The sequence below is a fragment of the Marmota monax genome, unplaced genomic scaffold (assembly GCF_021218885.2).
Source record: "Marmota monax isolate L192 unplaced genomic scaffold, Marmota_monax_Labrador192_F-V1.1 WCK01_AAM20220418_F8-fsc00199, whole genome shotgun sequence".
NCBI lineage: Eukaryota > Metazoa > Chordata > Mammalia > Rodentia > Sciuridae > Marmota > Marmota monax.
The window spans coordinates 1-14,704 of NW_026694340.1; the positions used below are offsets into that span (position 1 = coordinate 1).

Here is a 14,704-nt window from a genome sequence, read left to right on the forward strand (position 1 = left end):
TTTTTTCTTCTCATTGGTCCTTCTTCCAAGAAGGCCTATGCTCAGGATGTCCCTGTGGTCCTCAGCTCATCTTTTTTTTTTAATATTTTTTATTTTTTAGTTCTTGGCAGACACAACATCTTTGTTTGTATGTGGTGCTGAGGATCGAACCCGGGCCGCACGCATGCCAGGCGAGCACGCTGTCGCTTGAGCCACATCCCCAGCCCCTCAGCTCATCTTCTAGAGGATTTCTCATCTTTCATGTGTATCCCAGCAGAGTCCATATATATCTCTATTAAAGCACATATACTTCATTGGACTTGTTTAAACATCTGTTTCCTCAATAGAATTATAAAGTTTCTGAAGAGAATAACTATATAATTAATTCAAAATGGCCAACAAGTAAATGCATCTAGTTCAGGATTAATAAATGTTAGCTGAATGAATGAACCAACTACAGAACTTCATCTTTTCATTCATTAGCTACCTAACAATAAAACAACAGGCTTAAAAGCCTCCATCAATGATGTCAAACTAGTTGGATTTCCTTTCCTCCAAGGAACTAACTAGCACATTTCATTGTATTTGTACTAGATCAAGGTTCTATGTCAAACTATACACACTTACCTGATGTAGTCTTTATATGAGATAGCATAACCAAATTTGCCATGAAGTACAATAACCACTCAACATATTTTAAGCTTTTAACTATCTAGTAAAAGCCAAGGAACAGTTTTCAAAAGAGAAAGTATGATAGATTTGAAGAATCAACCTCACCAATAGAAGCAAATCATAATTATTGAAAAATTAGTGGTTATTATATTTTAAATAGACTATCTCTAATCCTCACAACAATTCTATAAGAACTCCCACTGTATTAATTTAACAGGTAGCAAGCTAAAATTCAAAATATTTCAGTAATTTGCTCATGTTATAGAGCTACGATTTAAATTAGGGACACCCTATTAAGTGATTTCTACTACTATCTCCCAGATATTTGACTGGAACTATTCTCACTTCATTTGTCCTGTTCCTATGTGATTATTTCTGTCTGCTATTATTATCTAAAAGTCAACCTTCTATCTAAAAGTACATGTTTCTAGTTAAAGGATAAAGGTGTCCTCCCCTGGGTTCCTATAGTATCTAATTCTGATTTTTGCCATCCAATTACTGGCAGGCTCAGAATTTGGGCAAATAACTTATCAACTTGGTCATTTTGTTATGTAGAATGAACAAAACAGAGTAGATAATTATTATAATTAATAGTTCTCAAATTTTAATAACTATTTGAATCACTTTGAGTTCCACATATTTTAGAATCCTGTACCTTATCTTTAGAGATTGCAGTTTATCAAGTCTGCAATTCTCGATACAGGTAGTCAGAGGACCGCACATTGAGATATCTAGTATTGGGTTGATTATATTTGACATTTTCTAAGGCCTCTTCTATCTGGCTGTCACCATTCTCATACTCCTTCTTACCACACCACCTCCTCTATCACCTCTCTTTTGTTTTACTCTCACCATTTTTTTTCTTTAATCAGCACAATGTCAGCCATTAATGAATAAGTGGCATACTGAACAGGGTCCTAGACCATCACAAGTGAGCTGCAGTCCTGATTAGATTACTGCCAAACTAGCTAAAACTTTAAATGCCAGTACTAAAAATAGGCCATTGCATATTTAAAATAACAGGATCACAAGGTAGCTTGGGGCTTTGCTATTTTTACTAAAGGAAAGGCACAAACAAGTGGTCAAAGGTTGAAAGGGAATTACTTAAGCGAGGAGGCTGCTGTTACAGAGAAAGCCTAGAGAGAAGCCAAGGAATGGCAGCATTAGTTCAACATTCTTCAGGGGGGTCTCTATGTGAATTACATTAAAAACTTTGATTGGAACACTCTAAAGAACCTCCCAGATCCTTTTTGGTATTGATTTTTTACATAATTATACCAAGAATACTGACAATATCTGATGTCATAAATAAATATGACAGGCCAAAAAGATGAAATTTAGAGTTTTCTACTTTTAACTTTTATTAACATATTACATCTATAAAAAAGTACACATATGTGTACTATTAAAGGATTTTCACAAATGTTACACATCTATATAACCAGCACCCAGATAATGAAACAGAACATTACCAACACCCTGGAATCCCCCCCTAATAATTTCTTCCAGTTAATACTCTCACTTCAACCACTATCCTGGTTTCTGTTATAGTTTAGTTTTGCCTTGTTTACACTACATAAATATAAATAATATTAAATGCACTCTTACTGTGACTGGCATCTTATATAAAATTCATATGAGTCAACATTTAACAGATGCATTTAACAGTTTATTGTTGATTCTCATTGCTATATAGCATTCCAATATATGAATATACAGTTTATCCATTTTACTTGATGTACTTGTAGATAGTTTTCAGATCGAGACTATCATGCATAGTGAACATTCTAGTATATACCTGTTGTTGAACATATGTACACATTATTTCTAGGTATATTCCTAGAAGTAGAATTGCCAGGTCACTGAGGGGCAGTATTCCCTCTCAGCGAACTTTCTAGGGGTCTGTGGTATAAGAGATACCTTCTACAGTAAAGGATAAATTCTTTTTTAAAAAACCTTTATTTATTTTTTTAATGTGGTGCTGAGGATTGAACCTAGTGCCTCACACATGTTAGGCAAGCACTCTTACCACTGAACCACAACCCCAGCCCAAGGATATGTTCTTGCATCTGGCCCTTCCTAAAATCAAAAAAGAGGCATAATACCTAGTTGGTTTTATAGATTTTGGAGCCAACAGCTATCCCATTTGAGTGTACTACTTCAGCCCATTTACTAAGTGACCTGAAAAGCTGCTAGATTTCACAGGAGGCTCAGGACAAGAGAAGGTTCCACAACTGGTCCAGACTATTGTTTAAGACTCTGGCACTTGCACTATATGGTCCAACAGATCCAATGATGCTTGAAGTGTCTGTGACAGATAGAGATGTTATTTGGAGCCTTTGTCAGGTCTCTATAGTTGAGTCACATCTATAGAGTGTGGATTCTAAGGATTTTGGAATAAAGTCCTGCCATCCTAAATGGGTAACTACTCTCCTTTTGAGAAACAGTGTTTGACATATTAGTTGGCCTTAACCACGGGCCACCAAGTTACCATGTGACTACTATGTGCTATCTGACCCTCTAAGCCCTAAAGTTGGTGTGAAGATCAGGACTTTGTTATCAAATGAAGGTGATATATATATATATATATATATATATATATATATATATATATATATATATATATATAAAAACATTGGGGTTAAACATGTACTGAAGGCACAAGTAAGTTATGTGAAAAAGTAGCCTAAAGTGCCCAAGCCTGTGCTTTAGCTAGGTTACCTTCTCGCTCCCAGCCTGAACTTATGCTGACATGGGGAGTTCTCTAGGATCAGTTAACTAAGGAAGACAAAGCTCAGGTTTGGTTTACAGGTTTTTCTGCCCATCTCTGGGACATATTTCAAAGAAACTGGAGAAGAAAAATTCTCCCAGTGGTTAGAACATTGAGTAGTACATCTGGTTACTTGCTTTGCTGGAAGGAGAAATGGCCAGATGTTAGGTTATATATTCATTTCAGAAATAGTAACCTATGGTTTGGTTGGATGACCAGGAGTTTGGAAGAAGCATGTCTGGAAAATTAGTGACAAGAACATTTGAGAAGAGGCACTGGATAAACCTCTCTGAATGTTCAAAAAAAAGTAAAGATAACTATGTTCCATACAGATGCACACCAAAAGGTGACCTCAGCAGAAGAGGGTTTAAAGAATCAAGTGGTTAGGATAGCCAGTTCTTGGGCTGCAGTTGTGGCTCAATGGTAGAGTGCTTGTCTTGAATGTGTGAGGCACTGGGTTCAATTCTCAGTACCACATATAAATAAAAAAATAAAGGTCCATCAACAACTAAAATAAATAAATAAAATTTAAAAAATAAAAAAAAGGATAGCCAGTTCTTTTGTCTACCAGTCTCTTTCCCCAGCAACTTCTGTCAGAATAAGGATAGTGAAAGAGGCTGACTGAGATTTTCTCTGCTTCACAGCACATAAACTAAGTGGCCATGGTGGCAGGGATGGAAATTTTTTATAGGGCCTACAACACAGACTTCCATTTACCAAGGTCAACCTGGGTACAGTCACTACTCAGTGCCCAATCTGACAGCAGCAGAGACCAACAATGAGTTCCTAATATGGCACTATTTCTTAGAGTGATCAGTCAGTAAACTGGTATCAGGTTGATTATATTTGATAATTTCTATCATGGAAGGGGAAATATTTTGTTTTTACTGAAATAAACACTCCGGATATGGATCCCTCCCACCCCAACAATGCTTCTACCAAAACTACCGCCATGAATTTATGGAATGCCTTACCCACTCTTAGGGTATTACATACAATATTGATTCTGACCAATGAACTACACAGCAAAAGAAGTAAAGAAATTGGTCAATGTTCATGGAATTATCTAGTCCTACTATGTTCCTGAACATGCTAAAGCAGCTAGCCTGATAAGAGCTGTGGAATGGCCTTTCAAAGGTTTATTAATAGCACAGTTAGGTAGCAATAACTTGGAAGACTGGGGCAAAGTTCTCCAAGGGCTGTATTTTCTCATATGGTACACTTTCTCCCGTAGCCAGGAATAAAGGAATGGACATAAAAGTGGTACCACTCATTATTACTCCTGATGACCACTAGAAAAACTTTCTTTCTGTTTCTGTGACTTTATACTTTTCTGGCTTAAAGGTCTTAGTTTCAAAGGGAAAATCCTTTCACCAGGAGACATAGAACTGAAAGTTAAAGACATCCACCAGCCACTTTAGGCTCATAGTCAACAGGCCAATATGGGATTTATACAATTGTATGGGGTGATTGATCTGGACCACTATGGGAAAATTTGATTACTACCTCACAATGGCAATAAGAAAGAACATGTCTGGAATACAGGAGATCCTTCAGAGTGTCTCTTAAGATTACCATGATCTGTGGTTAAGATTAATCCAATGTAGGCAGGACAACTAATGACCCAGACCCATCAAGAATGAAGGACCATAAAGCCCAATCACCTGAAGGCAGTAGGAATATGGAATGGGTAGTGGGATAAATTAGTTAATACCAATTATAATCACATGACTAGTTAAGCAAATATGTTTGTTTTCTTTTTCCTCTTACCATCTTAACATATAACATAAATATATTACCAATAACTTTTAATCACAGTTTTAAAATCATAGGATAGTATAGGATTATCAAAGAGAAGAGTAAACATCACCCAGTGACTTTGGATTCTCTTCTGGGGAAAGGATTATGTAAGGCAGCTGTATCATGTTAGGCAGAAGTATGAGTAAAGTCTTTGCTACTAAAAATTGAGTATGGTTAAGATGTATATGAATGCATATTTGACAAGGGTTGAACTGTAATGGTTACTTGTATAAGACAACTTGGCTAGGCTATTTTACACAACTATTCAATAAAATACTAATTTAAATATTGCTATGAAGTTATGTTATAGATATGGTTAGCATCTATAATATTGATAATGTGGGTAGACCTCATCCAATCAGCTTAAAGGCCTTAAGAGCAAAAGCAAAACTGAGGTTCTTCTGTAAAAGAAATCTGCTTAAAGAATATACCATCAGTTTCTGGAGGAGTTCCAATCTGCCAGCCTATCCTATAATTTTCAGGTTTGTCCAGATAAACCCCATAACCATGTAAGTCAATTCTTTAAAATAAATCTCTTTATATAAACATGTACATTTCTATGTGTATGTATGTATGTATGTATGTATGTATGTGTGTATATATATACACACACACATGCATACATACATACATACAGAGGTGTGTGTGTGTGTGTGTGTGTGTGTTGAGAGTCAGAACAGAACAAAAATTCAGAAGAAAGGCAAATTCACACTCTTACAGAGGTGGGATCCCCATCTATTCCTGGCCTCAGATACCAGAACTCTACATTGACAGACTTTGGGATTTGTACCTGCAGCCCTCAGCTTTTCATGTCTATGGCTGAGAGTTATACCATTGATTCCCTTGGCTGGCAGAACTTCAGACTTTGACTCAGCTACACCACTGGCTTCCCTGATTTTCCAGCTTGCAGATGGCATGTTATAGGGCTTTGTAGCTCTCAAAAGCATGTAAAACAATTCCCATAAATATCCCCTCCTATATACCTATATATTTCTCTATGTATCTATTTCTGTATCTTTCATTACTTCTATCTATCTACTTACCTAACTCCTATTAGTTGTGTTTTTTTTGAGAACCCTAACTAATACAAGTGTATTAAGGGTTCAATTAAGTATCCAAGGAACTTATTAAAAAAGAGAGGTCTCCACTGGGCACAGTGGTGCATGCCTGTAATCCCAGTGACTCAGGAGGCTGAGAGAGGAGGATTGCAAGTTCAAACCCAGCCTCAGCAAGTTAGTGAGGTCCTAGGCAACTCAGTGAGACCCTGTCTCTAATAAAATATAAAAAAGGGCTAGGGATGCAACTCAGTAGGTAAGTACCCCGGGTTTGATCCCTGGTACCGAGAGAGAGAGAGAGAGAGAGAGAGAGAGAGAGAGAGAGAGAGAGAGAGAGAGAGCGATCTCTGTGGACTTAGAAAATGCTCAAAGCAGGTACCGTGGAGGAAATGAGGACAAAAATAAAGAGTGGACAGCCTGGATGAATTGAAGTTCTACATAATACATTAAATTTCAGTTGCTTCACTGGCTGCTTGCTCACAAAAGTTTCCAAAGTTCCATTGAGTAGACACATTCAGGAGAATACAACAAACAAACAAACTAATTTGAAGTTTAAATGCTTCGAAGGATTGAATTCCTCTTCACCAATTGGTAGATCTTAAACAAACTGCAAACACTTTTAGTCTCAGAGTCTTAAATAGGATAACAGTACATATCCTATCAAACCTGAAATAGTGAAAAATAAATGAGATGATAAAGTTCTTAGCATAGGGCCTTTCACAGAGGAAATATTCAACCAATGTTAGGTGAATGTAAAAACTTTTTCATATGCTACTAAAATGAAACCCAAACAACATGAAATTCCAAATTGTTACAAGAGGAAGTGGCCTAGATAAGTCAATGTCATAAGCTAACTTTTTTAAATGTTAAATTATTTGCCTTTAAAAAATATTTTAATCAAGTACCTGACCAGACTTTTGTAATTTTACCATTTGCCTTTTGTTTAAGAACATTCTGATTACAATTTATAACCACTGAAAAAACAATGAAAAAAATTTTTATGTAATCCAGATTATTATATATGCTTTGCATTCAAAGTACAGTACCTTGAGTAATATCTTTAGGAGGAGAATGTTTCTTATTTACAGTATCACCTTTATTTTTCATTTGTCTAGTTCCTGGTGATGCCCTAATAATACAACAAATTTCTGATGTATCTGAAGGAATCTGAAAAGAAAAAAAAAACAGTTATTACATAATTCATCCAGGTACCATTCTTTTGTTACTTTATTTCAAATACAAATAGTCTCAATATCCATATTCCATAGATATTAATAATAGCAAGCATTTATTTAGTGTTTACTCCAGACACTAATTGTTTCAAAAATATTTGCTCACTTAATACAAGACCTTAGCAAGACAGATTGTTATTCCTTTTTTACAATGAAGAAATTTAATTTCAAAGAGACTGGATGACTTATATAATATAGAGAATAAGTAAAGGTGGAGTTGAAATTCAAGCACTCAAAATGGGAAAGTCTGCATGATTTAATGAGTTAAAATACAACTTTAAATTTAATTCTGAGGGTTTTAGGAAGATGGTGGCGAAGGGAGAGCATTACCCCCATGTACCGCGTCACTGTGCAGGAGAATGACAAGTTAGAATGGCTAAAAGCTATCTTGTTAGGAATTTCCAGCAAAATTGGGGTGCTCCAAATCCTAGAGAAAGGATTTCCATTGCACGAGGATCAGCTACGGGGGCTCAAACGGGAGAGATTTGTCCGCATGGAGGGTCACACTGCTTATTCAGCAAATCGCCCTACGGCTAGAGTCTGCGGCGCGCGCTGGGAAACGAGGAGATAGCAACGCAAAGATACAGCGCTGCAGTTTCTGCGGGCTTCTGCCAGCTGTGCAATCACCATACTCAGTGCTGAATTCTGGGTTTGAGACGGGGGAAGGAAGCGGTCCAATTCGGTTCTCCACACCGGTCAGACCACAGAGGAAGCCAGCGGCGACCACCTTGGAGAGCTGACGTCACCATCCCTGTTTTCGAATGATCGAAGCTCATTCAGCCATAGAACAGGTAATTTCAGGCTGCCATTCGCCTGCGGCTCGCAGACAAATTACTCAGGCTCAGTGCTAAATAACCCGCGGAAACTGCTTCTTGGAGCCTGCTCCTATCAGAACATACACCGAGCACGGAGCGGCCGAATTCCGGCTCCCGGAACTGCTCTGGCCCAGGGATAAAGAACCCGCGGAAATGCTTCTCTGTCCAGGTCCTGCTGAATACTGTGGAGGTAAATACCAACAGAGCCTTCATAGGCAGTGGCAACAGGACTGAGACGGGGCTTGTGAGGGCCGGTCAGGACTCACCCGTTGCTTTGGTCACCCGGCAAAGGGAACGAAATGCTGCCATTCGCATGGGATACCAACATGGCAGAGATCTGATGTCATCAGAAAGCGGCGGAGGAGAGAACTTCATCGATACCAGCTGCGACAGAAACAGTTGGTCTCCTGGTAAAGAAAGTGAGTCACAAACACCCGAGTCTCTCTCACTTTGTCATCAAGCCAGAGGGGCAGAGCAGAGCCGCCGCCTGCGCCAGGAACAGGCCCAGCGGCCCGCCGGCGTGGTAGTCATGTAACCCCAACTGGAGTAGGGGCAGAGCAGAGCTGCCACCTGCGCCCGCATGGTAGGCAGACCTGCGACCGACCGGCAAAACAGGCTCAGCGGTCTGCGGGCGTGGTAGGAGGGGCAGGGCAGAGCCGCCGCCCGCGCCTGCAAGGTAGGCAGACCTGCGACAGACTGGCAGATCAGGCCCAGTGGCCTGCTGGTGGGGTACACACGTCACCCCAGTTGGAGTAGGGGCAGAGCAGAGCCTTCGCCCGCGCCCGGATCAGGCCCAGCAGCCCACCGGCGTGGTAGTCACGTAACCCCAATTGGAGTAGGGGCAGAGCAGAGCCGCCACCCGTGCCCGCATGGTAGGCAGACCTGCGACCGACCGGCAAAACAGGCCCAGCGGTCCGCGGGCGTGGTAGGAGCGGCAGGGCAGAGCCGCCACCCACGCCTGCAAGGTAGGCAGACCTGCGACAGACCGGCGGATCAGGCCCAGCAGCCTGCTGGCGTGGTACACACGTCACCCCAATTGGAGTAGGGGCAGAGTAGAGCCGCCACCCGCGCCCGAAAGGTGGGCAGACCTGCGACCGACCAGCGGAACAGGCCCAGTGGCCTGCCGCGACAGACACGTCACCCCAATTGGAGTAGGAGCAGAGCAGAGCCTTCGCCCGCGCCCGGAACAGGCCCAGTGGTCCGCGGGTGTGGTAGACAAGTCACACCAATTGGAGGAGGGGCAGGGCAGAGCCGCCGCCCGCGCCTGCAAGGTAGGCAGACCTGCGACAGACCGGCGGATCAGGCCCAGCAGCCTGCCAGCGTGGTACACACGTCACCCCAATTGGAGTAGGGGCAGAGCAGAGCCGCCGCTCGCGCCCGGAACAGGCCCAGCCACCTGCCAGCGTGGTAGTCACGACACCCCAATTGGAGTAGGGGCAGAGCAGAGCTGCCGCCCGTGCCCGCAAGGTAGGAAGACCTGCGACTGACCGGCGGAACAGGCCCAGCGGCCTGCGGGCGTGGTAGTCATGTCACCCCAATTGGAGTAGGGACAGAGCAGAGCCGCCGCCTGCGCCCACAAGGTAGGCAGACCTGCAACTGCCCGGCGGAACAGGCCCAGCGACCCGCTGGTGTGGTAGTCACGTCATGCCAATTGGAGTAGGGGCAGAGCAGAGCCGCCACCCGCGCCCGCAAGGTAGGCAGACCTGCGACCGACTGGCGGAACAGGCCTAGCGGCCTGCCAGCATGGCAGACACATCACCCCAATTGGAGTAGGGGTAGAGCAGAGCCGCCGCCCGTGCCCGCAAGGTAGGCAGACCTGTGACCGACCGGCAGAACAGGCCCAGCGGCCCGTGAGCGTGGTAGACAGATCACCCCAATTGGAGAAGGAGCACAGCCGCCGCCCGCCCCTGCAAGGGAGACTTTTCAACTATACAAGAGCAATATAAATATATAGGGGGAAAATTTCAATAACACAACAGTTTCACCAAGCAGAAAGAAACGCGAGCAGTATGAAAAGACAAGGAAAGAAAGGACCACAAGCGATGCAGGTCAACTCAACTTTAGAAGAGGTAATAGCTGCAGCAGATGGAATGTCAGATGAAGAATTCAGAATATACATGCTTCAGATGATCTGGAGTCTCAAGGAAGACATTAGACAGCAAAATCAGACAATGAAAGATCACTTCGACAATGAATTACATAAACAAATCCAAGAAGCAAAAGATCAGCTAAACAGGGAGATAGAGGTTATAAAACACAAACAGAAATCCTAGAAATGCAGGAAGCAATAAACCAACTTAAAAACTCACTCAATTGAGAATACTACCAGCAGAGTAGAACACTTAGAAGATAGAACATCAGACAATGAAGAAAAAGTATTTCAACTTGAAAAGAACATAGACAGCTCAGCAAGACTGTTAAGAAACCATGAGCAGAACATCCAAGAAATATGGGATAACATAAAGAGACCAAACTTAAGAGTCATTGGGATACAGGAAGGTATAGAGGTTCAAACCAAAGGAATGAGCAATCTATTCAATGAAATAATATGAGAAAATGTTCTAAGATCCTTGTACTTTTCAGCAACAAAAGTGAGTTACTGTTCAATTCTTTAGACTTTACTAACTTAAATATAGCTAGTAAATTTTCAAGAGTAATCATGATGTAAAACAAAATGGAGAGTATAAATTCCAAACCCATAGGGGAGAAGTGGAATAAAGAATATTGAAAACTTTTTTAGTGTACCAAAAATTGTTAAGGAAAAGGAGTCTTAGAAAAAAAAAGACAAAAAACAAATAAAAAACAAAGACGATAGAAACAAGTCCAAATACAGCAACAATCACAATACATGTCAGTGGACTAAACTTTAGAGTTAAAAGACAAGAGATTGTAAGACTAGAGTGAAAATCCAGCTATTTACAAGAGACTGACCCAATACAAAAGGAGGTGATAAAGTTAATAATAAAAGAACAGAAAAAAATATATACCAAGAAAATACAAAGAGAAAAGTAGGGTAACAATATTTGTTCAAGACAAAAAACAGAATTGAAAACATTATTAGGAACAAAGAGGCTTGCTAAAGAATAAAAAGAAGGACAAGTCACAAGAAAACTATAACCATTTAAAATGAACCTGGAGCCAATAAAATAGCTTCAAAATATACAAAGCAAAAATTTAAAGGCCCACAGAAGGAAGCTAACAAATCTCCCATCATTATAGTGCTTAATTTCAACACATTACTCTTTCTTATTGATCACTTTAATAGATGAAATATCAGAAAATATTTTAAAAATTGGAAAACAGAATTAACAAGTTTAATTCAGAGAAACTTCACATATCAACAATTACAAAATAAATATTATTTTCAAATATAGTAACATTTAATAAAAATCAATCAAGAACTAGGCCATAATACACCTGTCAAAAATTTCAAAGGACCCCTCCTCCCATGTACAGACCACTTGCTCTGATCACAATGTAATTAAATTAGAAGTGAACAATAAAAATAAATAAAAAGTTTTCATATACTTAGAATTTCTAAGGAATTCTTTGGTTAAAATGAAATCATAATGGAATTTAAAAATACTTAAGTAGTACTGAAATGATAACATATCAAACTTGTTGGTTACAATTAAATAAGCATTGAAAGACATGTAAGGTAAATCCAAAGAAAATATAAGAAGTCAGAAAAGGTAAGGGCAGGAATCAATAAAATACAAGGTAAAGATATAAAGGATATTAACAATCCCATAGATTTATTCTTTGAAAAAGACTAAGAAAATGAACAAAACTTTGATAAGACTAGTTTTTAAAGACAGGAGAAATATTTAGAATGAAAAGAGGTCATGGATATGAGATACACTAAGATTAAAAATAGAAGACTATAGACAACTTTTATTAATTGATTTGAATACTTTTAATAAAATGTATCAATTCTTAGGAATAATTAACTTTCTAAAATTGAAGAAGAAACAGAGATTTGATAGAACACTACAGAGAAATTAAATATAGGATTACAAATCTTCACATAAATAAAACACCAGGCCCAGATAGACATGTTCTAATAAACTTTAAATTATAGATAATTTTGAACTTACATAGATTTTTTCTTAAGAATAGAAATAGACAATTTCTATAAACCCAATACCTCTTCATTCCATAAACCCAATACCTTTAATCCTAAAACCAGACAAGAAAATCGCTGGGAATAATCATTTAGAAACATAGATAGAAAAATTTTGAGCAAGATAATAATTAACTAAATCTACTAATTATATCTTCCTACCTAGTAGGTAGATATCATGACCAACACTAAAAAATTACCAGGCATGGTAGTGCACATTTATAACCCAGCTGTTCAGGAAGCTGAGGAAGAAGGATTACAAGTTCAAGGCCAGCATGGGCAATTTAGCAAAACCCGATCTCAAAATAAAAAAGGGCTGAGGATGTAGTTCTATGGTGGAGTGACCCTGGGTTTACTTCCCGGTATTGCAAATTTTTTAATCAGCTAATTTATTTCACCACATTAATAGGTTAAAAGATGAAAAGTAATTTTAATTATCTTAATAGATATAGAAAAGCATTTAATTTAAAAAATCATATTTTTTTCTATGATTTTTCACTTCATAGAAAACTAGAAAAATAGGGAAAGTTCTTAATCTAGTAAAGGTGGGAGATAACAATGCACTCCTTGACCTTGCCATTCAGTGAGGCCAATGTGACTATTCTTCTGAGTAAGTAATGAATGTCATTCCCAGGCAGGAATATTTAATTACCAAGGTAAAAAGGCCTTTCAGAACTAGCTAGCTTGCTTGCTTTTTCCTTTTTCTTTCCCTTTCTCTCTTGGCAATATTTAAGATTGAACCCAGGAGCACTCTACCACTGAACAACATTTGTAGCCCCTCCAGCCACCGCCCCCCCCCATTTACTTACTAACTTACTTATTTATTTTGAGAAACAAGGTCTCACTAAGCTGCTGAGGATGGCTTTGAATTTGTGATTCTCATCCCTCAGCCTCCCGAGTAGGAGTGGTTTACAAAATGATTTCTGGTAACATTCAAAATGGTAGCTATTCTGTCAGATACAGCAAGTTGGGGTCTTAGTCCACTCAATGGAAGGACAGTATAAGAAAGAAATTCTGTTGGTTTTGACACTAAAAATTTTCAAGTTGTTTACTACCATACCTTAATGTAAGTTGTAATTTGCAAAAACTTTAATCTTAATGGTGAAACTTTGTAAATAATTTCACTTATGATCCCAAATAAGAACTATTTTACACTAGAGGTCCCATCCAGGACAATAAGGCACAAATCTCATGGAAGAAACAAACTTGCCATTATTTATAGATGATATGACTGTCTACACAGAAAATCCAAAGGAATATACAGACAAATATTAGCAATATTGAAAAGTAACAGGGTTGCTGGCTATGCACAAATACATACAAATTGATTTTATCTCTACCCCATAACAAACACTTAGAAAATAGAGTTTATAAAAAGGAATAATTTACAAAAGCATCAAATAATATAAAGTTCCTTGAAATATACCTAACAAAAATTTTAAGATCATTCTAGTTAAAATTATAGAACTCTATTGAAAAATATTAATAAATACCCAAACAAATGAGGATATATATATACACACCATGTTCACAGATTTAGTAATTATGTTAAATTTGAAAAATAAAAAGTGAACTAGAGGAATCAATGACACAAGCCTCAAGATAGTAGTTACTTATTGGGTAGGATAAATGTAATCATGGTGAAGTTCTTTGGATTTTTTAGGGGGGTTATTTGTAATGTACTGTTAAATGGTCTAAGTGGTAGGCATAAAGGTGTTCATCTATTTTTTTTATTAAACTATGAAAATTCTCTTTTGTATGAATGCTATACTTATATAAATAGAAAGCCATCAGATTCTAAGTTCTTCTTTCTTGCAGTGGTTCCATCTCAAGCAAAAGACTACAGGATTTTTCTCAGGGAAGGGTATATAACAGATCATTTCCTCTCTGAAGAACTTCCAGCAGTTGAAGGTGGAGGTTTCATGAAAAAATAGTTGGATTAAGTGAAACTGTATGCTTATTGGACACTGAGACTCCCAGCCCTAAGAGACCTTTATCCTCCAGGCAAGGGACTAAAACATTCTGCTCTCAACAGTCCAAAGATCTAATGTTGCTAACAAGAGTAAAAGTTTCAGCCTTATTATTCCACAGTGAATCTAACAGTTGACAAGCCCTACTAATTATCTAGACTGTCCAGTCAGCCTTTTACATCCATAATCTTAAATATGAATATAAGTTATATATATAACATATTTATAAGTATTATTATGTATATATTCATATAAGTTTTATATATATATATATATGATATTTGGAAT

At 38.7% G+C, this 14,704-nt stretch overlaps 1 protein-coding gene across 1 annotated transcript in view; it reads right to left on the minus strand.

Moving 5' to 3' along the window:
• Positions 1 to 7,322: 7,322 nt before the first annotated feature.
• Meikin (meiotic kinetochore factor) overlaps positions 7,323 to 14,704 on the minus strand; it is a gene marked incomplete at its 3' end in the record, with an annotated part of 99,534 nt that continues 92,152 nt past the window's right edge. Inside the window, exon 12 of the mRNA XM_046467639.2 lies at positions 7,323 to 7,443. Within this exon, the coding sequence (XP_046323595.1) occupies positions 7,323 to 7,443 (121 nt within the window). The remainder of the gene's footprint in view (positions 7,444 to 14,704) is intronic.